The following is a 13,517-nucleotide window of genomic DNA, read 5'->3' as shown; positions in this document are numbered from 1 at the left end:
ACCAAATGCTGTAAGATTTAAACAGATGTATACAAATAGAGGTGTTTCATAAGAAAATTCAACTTCTAACACAGAAATTAACTTGTAGACATGCTTCCACCATCTGAGCAAATAATAGGAATTTTGCAAGGCAATCAATAGCTGCTGTGAGAATTCTGAAGCCTCCCACTTGTGGGATGTAGGTGTGCTGCAGGAAAAGTAAAGACACTTGGAAGTCCTTGTACATTTGTTGAAAATTCGTGACACTGTAGCCTAATAATGTACAGTATAGGATAATTATATATTACTAGTAAGCTGGTAATATATATTAAACTATGTAATACATAGTATAGCTTGTAAATATTCATAGATCTATTCTACCGTTCAATTTCTAAACGATGTGTTCTTAAAAGTTCTAAGCAATGACCCTCACTGTATAAATGTTGCATCATCTCATAAACTGCTACTGCTATTGCTTTGAATCTACACTATTCTGTTTTTTTTCCTTTCAGAACTGCTTGGGATTTTAAATTAAAACTCAAATAATATACATTTTGCAGTATGCAGTAAATGCTGTTTAAGAGGAGTATTAAAAAATGCAGTTAGTTTACCATCAAAATGAAATCACAGAACACACTGCTGTCATGCTGTATATTTCCTTCACAATTCCACACAATTTCCTCCCAAATCATTAATATCTATCCATGCTGTTCCAGTACCCCCAAAATGTGCACAGCTGCTGATGCAAAGAGGCAATTTTTTTTTTAGTTAGCTGAGCCAAAATAAGCCTTTCTTGATGGTGTATCACATTAGCGAACTTAATTTTACGACTACAGCACAATTACATGCTGAACTGATAACATGTAGCAACAATGCCAAACAAATGCTTGTTTTAGCAAGCAGCATAATAAGGCTTACCAGTGTGATTGTTTGCATATAAAATAGTTGCAGTGGCAGCTCAACACTACAGAAAACAGATAAGACTGGAAAGATTCAGAATCCACCTATATAGATATTTTGAAAAGCGAATTCTACACTCTTCAGCATGTATTAAAAACAGCTTAATTTTTGTTGTGTACTTTTTACTCTCAGTGATTAAAATAGTTCATGGAGCTGCAAAATAAATCAGGTTGTAGAAGCATTTGTTAACATAGGATGATTGGTGCCGCGCAATATACAAACAACAACAAAGAAAATAAACCAAAAGATGTTAATGTGCCAACTACTCATGAAAGCCACATGTTCTGTTTCTTGGGTTCAGTAGAGCTGATCCTAAAACAAGACAAAAGGATATGGTAAAAATGGCAATATTCTAAATTTAAGCTTTCCTTATTTTTGAGGAAGCTTAGGACAAGTTTCTTCTCCTTCTCAAACATGTCTTAAGTATAACAGTAGCCAAGGTAGTGACTAGCTGGTAGAACCACAAACCACAGCCGTATTTGTGGCAATCTTGAGATGCATTCGAGTACTGAGAAGGATGTCTTTGAACCCCTTTTCCTGGGCTAAACCCTTAATGCCCAAACAGAAACAGGCAGGGAGTACAGCCTTTGGATATACAAACAGTATCAGGAACAAGGAACTATCTTGCTGACTTCAAAAAGATTTTAAGGAATGCAACATAATGTTTGTCTGCAATTTGTCATTGATGTTTCAGAAAATTATTTTCATGTCTCTTTCGGTATAGGCAAATCAACTGTAAGCAAGTATGTCCATTTTCTTCTCTAATCTGTATCTGTAAAAGCATCAGATTTTTACCTGGAAAAAAGAGATGAAACAGGCCTACAAATATGCAGTAACACACTAACCGAATTTTTAGCTCTATTCTTCTGATGCAATTCAAAAAAATTTATTCAAAGGCAGTACCACAGGTTTGGACATTAGCACTAGCAAAAACTGTTTGTGACTCCGAATTATATTACTTACAGTGACACTTCTCTTACTTTCCAATGTATATTCCTATTCTGTTGATTCAACCAATTAAATTGTAATTTGTTTTGAAAGACCAAAAATTATCCAATGATATATTTCAGCAATAATAATCCCCTTAAAAAGAGTTACTAAATTAAACATTTATGCCTTTTTTATTTTTTTTTTTTAACCACAGCTCTGTGGTAAATGGAATATTACTTGCAGCAAGCTCATATTGAGAGGAATCCTGAATCTTCACGGAGTCCGCAAAAGTTCAGTCAAAACAGATCAAAGCATAATGCTCTGGTCTGATGGGCAAGAGAAGTAACAGAAAGAAAGAATCCAGATTTGTCTTTAAGTTACTTTTACTTCCTAAGAGAGGTTTACTTTCTTAGCTCAAAAGACATCAATGTGTCATCTGCTAACAAAAAAACAAGGTTACAAAGAAAAGCTTGCTAAATCTCCACATAAAATGTCCAAAGGCACCTCTCACTGGAGCCACTGATGAGTTTAGGTCTTGACATTAACTTGTTCTTGCACAAAAAGAGGTCTTCAAATAGAATATTTCATCTACTATTGTAAAATGAGCTCACAGATACACTTTATGAACCATATTGCCAAGACATAGAAGCTGCAATTTTGTAATAAATTAATATCTGATTCTTTTCACTCAACACAGCTCAATTTAAAAGCCACTAATGTTGCTGTTAAGTCAACTGAATTCCTTCTAATTCTAATTCTAATTCCTTCTATCCAGCCTTCTGCTGCTTGGACAGAGCAAAGGTCTCATTTGGTAAGCAACTGGCCTTTACATTTGCTGCTCCCACAACCCTTTGTATGTCAGATGTTCATTTTGTTGTATACTTTGATATTTACTTAAAAATTGAGAAACATGAGAGAGACTATTCACACAAACCTGTGAACAATTAAGACCTGAATGTATATAATCAGTTTGCCATACTGTCATCAGTAACAATAATTTTTCTCACTCAAAACTATATTCTTGTTACATTCTTTATGTGTGCACGTGCCTGTGTGTGTGTTATTCTGTTGTATAATGTGATACATCCCTATTTTCATCAAGGAGCCCAATGCTATTAAGGATATTACTGAATGTGCATGAAGAAATGTATTAAATAATACAACCAGCATGAGAGGTGACTGTTGTTATGAAGCCAGCAAAGAAATCTGTACAGAGCATTCCTGATGAAAACATCTTTCTTTGGTGTTCAGAAGGTTCTTCTGTTCTCTTTCAGTTGTTCACATATCTCATTCTGACAAAACTAATTCAAGCATAATACATCTTCAGACTCTTAATATCTTAACCATATAATAAATCTTTAAACACAAAGCATTTGAGTAGGTAATTCACATAGCCATACGTGTGCACTGCATGCAAAATTAACAACAGATTACAAACAGTAAATGGTGTTTCCTAATCTATATTTCATAAGTGCAAGCATAAGAAAGGTCATAATTGTCCTTCTTAAGAAATCAAACTGTCTCAAAAATCAGACTGAAACAGATCTTGAAATATGAAGCAGTTCTTTGCACTCCCAAAGCAATGACAATTATGCTTAAAATGGCTTAGATCCTTTCAACTGACTTTTGGCACAGATTTATTTCTTTTAAAAAAATCTTCAGCAGTCAGAAATGCCTATTAATAGGATTATCTGAACATGGGATATGAAATAGCAAGTCTTACTCAAATAAGAGATTTTACTCATGGCCAGCTCAATTGAGATTTTCAGATAAAGTCTAGGGATATGACTACAACAGTTAGAAAGACTACACGGTTAGTAGCATTCTTTGCATACACGACACAATATTTTCCAGGCTGCATCAAACAGTCCTTCTATTGTAGGAAAATGCCTTCAAGTAACTGATTTAAGACAGAGTATGTACACTTAATTTGGTGATAGATAAATGACTGGATACCCACTGATGTGCTGCTTATTCACCCTCAAGCTTTTCAGTCTAAATTAGACTAAATACTCACTTAAAATTACCTATTAGCAAAGACACATTCAAGTTAACAGCCCTTTCAGCATCCATATCTGTAGTTTATCACCCTATTTTGATAAACCTTCACACATGGTGTCAATCATCATCATCATGTTGCATGGAAAAAGAAGAGAAGTAAAGCTGTTCCCTGCACATCTTACACACTCCCTGCCCCTCTGGTTGACACTGACAGAAACTGCTGTCCTTGAAGTAACTTAGTTGCTAGTGATCCCATCAAAACACTGCTCCATTGTGCCCTTTGAAAATCAGACTGCTCCTTAGCTTCTCACACTTAGGTCTTCTCATGCACGATGCACAATAAACATCTATTGCATCTTAACCCACAGTTTAATGTGGAATACTTACATCTTAGTGATGAAAATACTCTCCTTTTAATGAAAATCTGTTATGAAATCTAGGTAGCCACAACAGAAATAGCTTCCTCGGCTCATTGCATATCATAGTAGATTCTTACACTACAGTAACTTTATATTTATAAATAGATATTACACATGAAGAATTTAAGGTTCTTGTGCATTCAAAACCTCACACAAAACAGTGAAAGAGGAGGCTAGTCATGTTCAAGACATTATAGATACTCAGTTTCATACTCAGCTCATTGTATAATAAAATATGTTGACTAAATGACAGAGATTATAAGAAATATATAACAATTATATCTTTCAGAATAATTATTTTTAGTTCTTTTTGTTTTTATGATGCACAAAGCACAGGCTCAATGGAAAACAGTTTCTATGCTCTATTGCAGCATTAAATAATAATAAAAGCAGCTGTTGAAAAAATGAAGAATGATGAAATAAAAGCACCAGACTTATGAGAAAGCATAAAAAGTGAATGCTAATGAATGAAGCCTTTTGAAAATAAAAAGTCAGGTGCATAAATCAAAGCTGGGTAACACATATTTAGCCTATAATCTATTCAGACATTGACCTTGTTGAAATTACAATGGTTATTAATGTATATGTTACTCTTGATATACATTTTACAAGAGCAACATTTTATTACTCAAGAAATTATGCATTATGAAAGGCATGTCTTTAGCTTCAGTATTCGTACATTTAAATTTAGCGTTGGCAAAGCCAGCAGAACTCTACTTGTCTTTTATTCTTATAATCCTCCTGTTATAAGATGCTTATGAAGAACAGGACCACATTCTACTTTTGCCACTACCTCCGATTACTTCCACTGCTTACCCTTCCGCCAGAAGGCTCATTTGTAGAATTTTATTAACTTGCTGGTGCTCTGATTTATATTCCAGTGAAAAACACCTTGTAAAACCAGCAATATAATCATCAATGATTTGACTAACAAAGTGCCAAATTGTATTTTAGTGAAGATTACTTTTTGCATATGTAAAGTGAAAACAAAACCAACAACAAACTTACAGAAGGATAAAAGGCATTATATCCAAAAACTACAGTTTGTGTAACTACAGTTACACTCTAAGGCTAACAAACATAAGGAAAACTACAATTTCTCTTGCCATGATAAAATCTATACTTCCAGGACAACTTTTGATGGGAAGGCACCTGTAAATCATTAGAAGAACTGGACAGATTATTTTAGAAGGACCTTGTTTTGGGAGGGATTAAAACAAAGGAAGAATGACAGTCTCTTATAATGCTATATTAAATACCACACTTACATCCCTTCATTGTAGAACTGAGAATTTATACAGTAATTAAAGATTTTAAGCACACTTTAGTTGGTTTCACTGTGAAAAATAAAATTTGGATCTTAAATATGATGTTTTCTACTTTTTCTAATGCATCCCTAAGAGCCACGAACTGAATTTCAAAGCATTATTTCTCCACATTACAATAGGGTCATTCTCAGATTGCCTACTGCAAAAAAAGAGTCACACAGAAAAACTACTGATGAGTTTTCTGATCTACTTGGAAATGTACTCGAGCTCTACATATGCTTAAAACAACATATGAAGCATTTGGTATTAAAATCAACAAAGTTAAGATAGCATTCTTTTTTAAGTTGTGAATTACTCCTCTACAGCGATGAAAATGATTCTATAGTTTATTAGCCTATTTATATACTATTTGGAAATATATGTCATATAACTGGATGAAATGCCAGTCAAAATGAGTGAACCTATACATATAGACAAAAAGCATAATCTTCACTCATTTTGATGGCTTAACCACTAATTTCCACTTTCAACGAAGAGAGAGAAACATGGGGATTCAAGCTGAGATGAAAGAGAGAATTCAAGAGTAACTAGAACTTGTCTTTACCACAGGCACTCTTCATACCTGCCATCTCCATCAGAAGGTTGACACAGTGGCACATGCCAGGAAGACCATTGTCTATTGTTTGAAATATCCTAGCCCTCCCTCTAGAACTAATGCCACATTGGTGATCAGCTGTTATTAGGGCAGGCAAGCAGACTATGATATCTACTAAGCAAAATTAAAATATCTACCTGTCCAAAAGAGGTTGACAGCAGCCTTCCACTCTCTCTTGAGCTGGATCGTGAGGCATTTTTGCCCACACTCATTTCTTTTTCACACCTGGCTATCTTCTTTTTCAGTCTCTCTCTTCTCTGCTGGTCAGCAACTTAGGAAAGAGATAAAGTTTGTCAGGTCCAATCTGAAATCTTACTCTTAATTTGTCCTAAGTGATTTGAAAATGTCACAGGAGTTCCAGTCGCTCAGCAAAGTGAGACCACAGAGATAGGTTCTACTTCACTTGGCAATTACGAAAAATTACATCTATTTTTTAGAAGAAAATATCAGAATATCTTGGTAGCTGAAGCTGTACCTTAGTTTCCTTTAGGTATTCTCATATCCCACAAGCAATACAGTACTGTGTGGAAATTTCAAGATCAGTAATGCTAACAGAGCACCCTAACTGAAAACTAGCAAGTTCATTCCCAAACTTTATGGACAGAACTCCTCTAACTGTACTCTCATCCAATGTGTTAGCAAGAAACAACATGTTTACTGTTAGTAAATTTGACATATACAAAATCTGCTCAAACCATGTGAAAATAGTCTCCCATGTACAGAAATCCATTGTGAAACAGCATGTTCAAGCCAAGAACATAAACAATACACGCAAACTCTGTGAAAGGCCACTGCCAGATCAGGAGGGAAAATTTTTATCAGTCTGCACTGGTCTGCAGTGCAAGACCTCACATGGTGTCCCTGTATCACAGATGAGTCAGGTATATATGCCACCAGATAAAGAGAAGCCCAAAAGAAATATAGGTAAGTTTTCTGTCTGTGTTCGTGTTTGCTGTCAGTCACCTTTATCCAGTATCTTGCATAGAACATAGTATGTTTTTGTATATTACGAGCACCCAGGTGCCACAGATGATGAAGTAGACAAAGTTGAAAAATCCAAATAAAACTGATCAAAAACGTTAATAATTTCCAAACAGGAATGAAGAGCCAAGCATACTTTTGAAGTCTATACATAATGAAACTTTTAACTCGACTACAATTCTCATTCACTTAATACAGACTCAAGCATACAAATGGTTTATTTGAGACACACACACAGACAAAGGCCTTCACAAGTTTCTTCTTCAGTTTCAAAATGTATTTATATCATGCTCTGGTAGACCCCAACCTTCACACAGCTTATAATGCTTAACGCATGGAAATGTAAATAACTTTGTGGATTGATTTGGTACGTTCTTCTAGACAGCTGAGAACTACAGCAGTCTGGGGACATTTAATCAACCTTTAGCATACATGCAACTGTGTCTATTAGAATCAAGAGGCATGGTAATCTCTAGGACTCAATTAAGCACGTGTATTAGTTTTATTGAACGTTTTAGTCCCCTTTTAAACTAGAAGCAATTCCTTCAGATGCTCTCATTCCTCAGGGAAACCCCTTTCTGTCTTTCACTTCTTACAATTGATGTGTAAAATACACAGTAATTTCTTTTACAGCTGCTGATTTATTCAGTATATTCCATTAGAGTACTTACTATATAAAGCTGCTTTTACTCCTGGAAAGGCGTTAGCTGAAGTTAATATATACTAAATTCTACAAAACTGAATTAAAATATGACTTATAATAGAAGGAAAAAATATACTGTACCATTAAATAATTAAAACTCAATATTTGTCTTTCTACACTATATTATTATTATGTGGTTATTCTAAATTATTTTTATTTCTAATTATGTTTGTCTTAAAAGTTACAGAAGGACACTCAAAAATTTGCTACAGGTCACAAGTTTTAGATGTTTGAGATAATTATGGTGGTTCAACAGAGTGCGGCTGTGTGTGCACATGAATGGAAGCTGTAAAAATTCAAGTCTTGCCCACTGCTCGAGTAAAACGGTGTATGAGTATTGAATAAATATCTAAGGAAACAATGAATGAATGAATGATAGAGCTCTACAAATCAAGAATGCAAATCATACAGAATTACAGGTGTCTTATTTTGTAAGCACGAGTACGTGGCTGAAAGAGAAATTTTCTTATACTCAAGTGCTTAGGTAGAAAGTGAGTTCATCTATGAAAACAGAGGCAAACCCCTTACTGCTTGTTCAGCCTGCACAACATTGCTTACCAGGAGTTTCTAAGCAAAGTGTACAGCAGTGTGAATATTAATGAAAAACTGAGTCCCTATTCCACTCTTTACCAGATGAAGTTTGAGATTTAACATACGTCAACAGACTTGGTCTTTACTACTGAGTTCAAAAACTAAGCCATTTTCCACAGATCTCTTCCAGGACTGTGTGCTACGACTCTTCTCTGCCAAAATATGGCCTGTGCCCGAGTAAAGAAAGAAAAGAACAGTAAGCACGCCAGGATGCTAAGGCTATCTTTGGTTGTCAGAATGATCCATCGGGACTACTGTCACCTACATGGGAAATGTAAAGCCCTTGCCTCACACCAATGATATATTGAGCTTAGCTCAGCTAATCCATTAAGTGTGTTCCAAAAGCTAATAAAGTCATTCATGCATACCACAAGGCAGAGCAGACACTTGCAAAACAGAATGGCAGAAAATCCTTGCAGTGTACCTGCCTTGTCCCCACCTTAGGGAACTCTCAGGCTAGATCTGCTGTAAAAGCCTAGGAATTGTAAAAGCAGCAGATTCAAAGATAAAGAAATCCCTCTTGAATAGAGTTAATGTAGACATAAACAGACAACTAGATGTAAATTAGGACAGCCCTGAGGCAGTCAGCAAGCAACAAAGACAAGGGTATAAGCACAGAAAATGTATGCTACTAATTTACTCTTACTTCACACATCGTTTCCTCAAGCAGGGACTGGAGAATCCAGTTTTTCTGTTTGGCTTCAGCCAGACAGAAAATGGCATCCTAAAAATGGCCTGAACCTTTGAAGCACTAATTGCAAATAACATTACAACTGATGGGAGCTGAAGATCCTCAGGGCTGCCATATACAATCGCTTGTCCTGCAGCTGTGCATTTATTTCTGGGCATTCTCACAGAAAGAATGAGAAGAGCATTCAGGAAGAAACATGCAGTTTTGAAAGGGATACTTATCTCTTAATTGGAAAGATTCCACTCTGTTCCAGATATCTGCTGCTTCAAATTAACTAAAGATAAAGCTTCTTTAGTTTTCAGTGAGGTATCGAGTACCTGTTAACAAATTCAGTTGATGTTTACTTCCTACTAGTCTACAACAGTGTGCCAAGGGCACTCCTGTCAAATATAGATTTACTAATTTTTTTTATCTGAAATTTGTTAATAGGTACTTAGTAGTTTCACTGCAAATATATTTTACTGTACATTGGCACCAGAAATGTGTAATATTTGTAAATATGGAAAAAGTTCAAGACAATAAGTATCTTGTGACAAATAAAAGAAAAAAAAATTTCATCTATTTAAAAAGGGTAAAATAATGAAAGAATAACAAATAGTCTATAGATCCAAATAATGTGATTCTCTATTTTACACGTAGTATAGACATTGAGATTAACGTATCTCATTAACTGCTCTGCTCAAAGCCACAACAAAAATTTACAGCAAAGCAACAGTGTATTACATCACAAACAAAGCAGTAATTTTTGTATATCAGATATATTCAGTCTGTGAAACTAAGTCAATTCCCTAACTTATTCCACCCACTCCATGAATCTGTTCTCTTAAATCTGTTAGCAATGAGAGGAAGCATAAGAAAACCCATACATTTTAAGAGGTTAAACTGTAGCATTCTCCACAGAGAGCTAAATACAGAACACTGATCAGTCTCTCACAGAAGGAACACTTTTGCGGGGGCAAATACCCTTTTCACAAAGTTTACACCGCACTTCTGAAGCGGAGATCGTATTGTTATATTTCTTTGTTAGAATACTCCCTCTACAGGCTCGATTCTTTCTTTCTTAAGACTAGGCTGCAGCAGTGTTATAAAGACATGCTTCAAATTATAAAACCATGTCATAAACCTGGCAGAAAACAAAATAATCATACCTATCACACTCCTAAGCAGCTTGCAACCTCTGTGCTAAAGGACAGTGTGTTTCAGAATGACAGTGGTTGTCCTTTGTTCTGAACTTCTGATCTCTAAATTTATCATATGCCACATTACAGCACACTTGGCAGATTCAACCTTCAAATCATTTCATTATTGATGTAAATAAGCCATGGCACACAACGAAATATTATGTTAGATTTAAATCGAGTTCAGCTTGAAGAACAACGTAACTCAAAAGAATTATCCAGCACTGTGCATTTCTCTAATGTGTTTTTATATCAATTATTTTTACATTAACACACTTCTGGTTAATATTTTCCCTTATGAATTCTCCCTGATTACCAGTGCAAATTTGCATCAACCTCAGTTCTGCTGAGCTTGAAGTGACCGTAATTAAAACGTACAGCATAGCAGTAGGTGGTATTACTACTGCAAGCAAGCTCTTCCTTCCATGAGAGCTAACAGCTTTTACTATCAGCTCCTAGCTCAGCACAAATCTCCAGTGCACCATGATTTAAGCAGCTGGGGTGAGCTCTCATCAAATTCAAATTGCGCTTTGCCATTGGTATGAAGTTCTGGTTTCTCTTAAGTATACTTTTATTTTTTTTTAAACACAAAATTTAATTTTCATAACTCTAAGACATGATTCTGCAGTCCTTCATATCCATGATCAATAACACTGTTTTGTCAAATAAAGGAGGAATCACGATGAGGAAAGGTGACAAAGGATTTATTAACGGCTTGATACCCACAACCTTGCTTGTATCAAATAGAACGTTACCCAGAAAAGTAATGTTTGTATCAGGGGATCTACTTAAGAAATGTGATACTGCCTGGCAAAGCTACCAATGGCAGAATTTGACCATTGCTAAAGCTTGGAAGTAAAGCCTAACAGCGAGACGTGAATCCTTCAAAGGAATTCCAGGAGAGGCTAGAAGCACGGCATTATCCCAAATCCATCCACCTCTGATCCATATGGGGTCCTCATATGGCATCTCATAGACATTTCTGCCAGCAGTATGAATAATACAGCAGACTGCGCACAGCCTACTACACTGAAATTGTGAAACTGCTGCACCAACACTGAAGCCTGAAGCCAACTTCTGAGCCTGCTAAGGTAAACCTCCGTTCATGTATTCTAGAGAGAGGTCTGACTGACTTCCACATGGGCTTGGGCAGTGGATTTTGTCTCAGGATATCACTGGTGCAGCTGCAGCCCCCCAAAACATTTTAGACATACTGTACCAAGCTAATGTGGTGCATAGGTGGAAAACGTAATTTTATTCTAGCTTTCTGGCATGCTATGAATATTTTTTGTTCCTCATTAATAGCAGAAAAAGGTCTAACAACAACAAGCCCTCCATCTCCCACCACCTAACAACAGATAGGTGTTCAAGCCAGGTAAATTCCGTTAAAAATCAGGGACACATTTTCAAAAATAATGATGATGATTAATGACTGAAACAACTACAAAAGGAAATGATATTTTATCCATTTCTTGACTTTTACAGGTCAAGCCTGCAGGCCTCTCTTGTTTGTGTGCATTATTAACTATATTCAGTATGGTTGCTGAGTTCAATATTAGCACAGTTGTATAAAATCTTTGGTTTGCTTAACTCATGATGTCAGACTAAACAATCTCATGACATTTTGCAACCACAAACTATGAGAAAAGTCTATTTTTGATGTAATGAATATACATCTTACAATGAATTAGCCCTCATTAAAAAAAACTTTCAGTAGAAGAAACAAAAGTAAATAACTAAATAATTTTTGTAAAAATAAATTAAGATGATTACAGTTGAAAGTATAAGTTGATAAATACTTATACATGGTGGGTTTTCCTGCTCCCCTCAAAATTTAGACTTGATAAATATGCTAGGATACCTCTCTAAAGACATATCTGAACTCTGAAAACTTAAGTGTTACAATTGTTTCATTTTAAAAGACTTATTTTAGTTGTTTGTAACTTTCATTTTCAGAAATGTGTACATAAAGACAAAACAGAAAAGTTAAAAATCAAAAGTGAGAATTTTTGTGAAAGCTTTCTGTAAAACAGTAACAACAGGATACTGAGCTTTCCATAGATGCAGGCTTTCTATAACATAAACGATAGATAAAGATGATGCAAAATATGTATGTGATCACATCAAAATGTAAAGTTTAATACAGAACTATATAAGAATATACATTTCTTGATCTTTCTACTTGAACCTAATCCCTAACCCCTCAAAAAGTAAAACAACAACCAACATCACTGATCTGAGAGAACTGTTTTCTCACCCCCTTCTCCCCGCAAGTATTCAGGTTCTGTCAGTGCTAAAATAGGTTTCTGGTGGGTACCTTCTCAGAATACTTTTCCTTTTTGTTTTTTTTTTTTTTTCCTTCAGTATCAAAGAGACCTGCATTCCAAAGCACACTAATCACTGGGTTCAGGCTGTACTATCAATATGCTCTGTGGAAAAACCTCTAAACATATGGGACGAAAAGTTAGTACTGTTAGAAACCAGGCATGTGTAGCAGCAGCTGTCTTACTTGGCACAGCTTTTGTCAAGTTTTCTGGCACAAATTCCACAACCACAGACTTCTAATGGCCACCGGTATCAATCAACATGCTTGGACTAATTCTGAACATAGAAGTTTCACATTTCAAGAAGTTTCACATTTTAACAACTATTTTAAGTCAGCAAGGCTGATCTAATACACAGGAACATGTTCACTGCTAGCCCAGTGGCATGGCAGCTTGCCTACTTTGCTGCCAGCTAAGATACCAGGAAAAGAACAGTGGAAACTAAATCCACTTTAAGGACAGAACACATTCAGTTGTCCAGGGAGCATGCCAACTACAGTATCATGTTTAATTCTTAAACACTAACGACTGATTCATGGCAACAACCCCAAAGGGAAATACTCACCTGCTATTTTAGCCTTACATGAAGCACATATTTAGGGTATGTTTTTTAACACTATCTGCAGGAATTTTGTTTTGTAACTCTATGTTATTAATAAATCTCAGCATTTCAAACTGAAAATTTAACCCCCTTTCCAAATCTGGTTTTTGAACATGAAAAGCAGCAATACGCCTTGCTTGAGGAAATGACAGGCACAGAACTATTCAAAGAAGAAAGCTCTAAACTCCCTGACCTCAGTGACACCATAGACATTCCTTGACATTCAGTCATACTGA

General features: G+C 35.6%; 1 protein-coding gene across 3 annotated transcripts in view; it reads right to left on the bottom strand.

The window, feature by feature from the left end:
• The window catches only part of SPATA7 (spermatogenesis associated 7), a 41,565-nt gene that overhangs the window by 9,952 nt on the left and 18,096 nt on the right, over positions 1–13,517 (bottom strand). For all 3 annotated transcript variants that reach the window (XM_035539637.2, XM_035539640.2, XM_035539639.2), the window contains exon 5: positions 6,350–6,483. In XM_035539637.2, coding sequence (XP_035395530.1) covers positions 6,350–6,483 — 134 coding nt within the window. The remainder of the gene's footprint in view (positions 1–6,349; positions 6,484–13,517) is intronic.

Source organism: Cygnus atratus, chromosome 5, assembly GCF_013377495.2.
Source record: "Cygnus atratus isolate AKBS03 ecotype Queensland, Australia chromosome 5, CAtr_DNAZoo_HiC_assembly, whole genome shotgun sequence".
Classification (NCBI taxonomy): Eukaryota; Metazoa; Chordata; class Aves; order Anseriformes; family Anatidae; genus Cygnus; species Cygnus atratus.
This window is presented reverse-complemented; position numbering and strand designations above follow the sequence as displayed.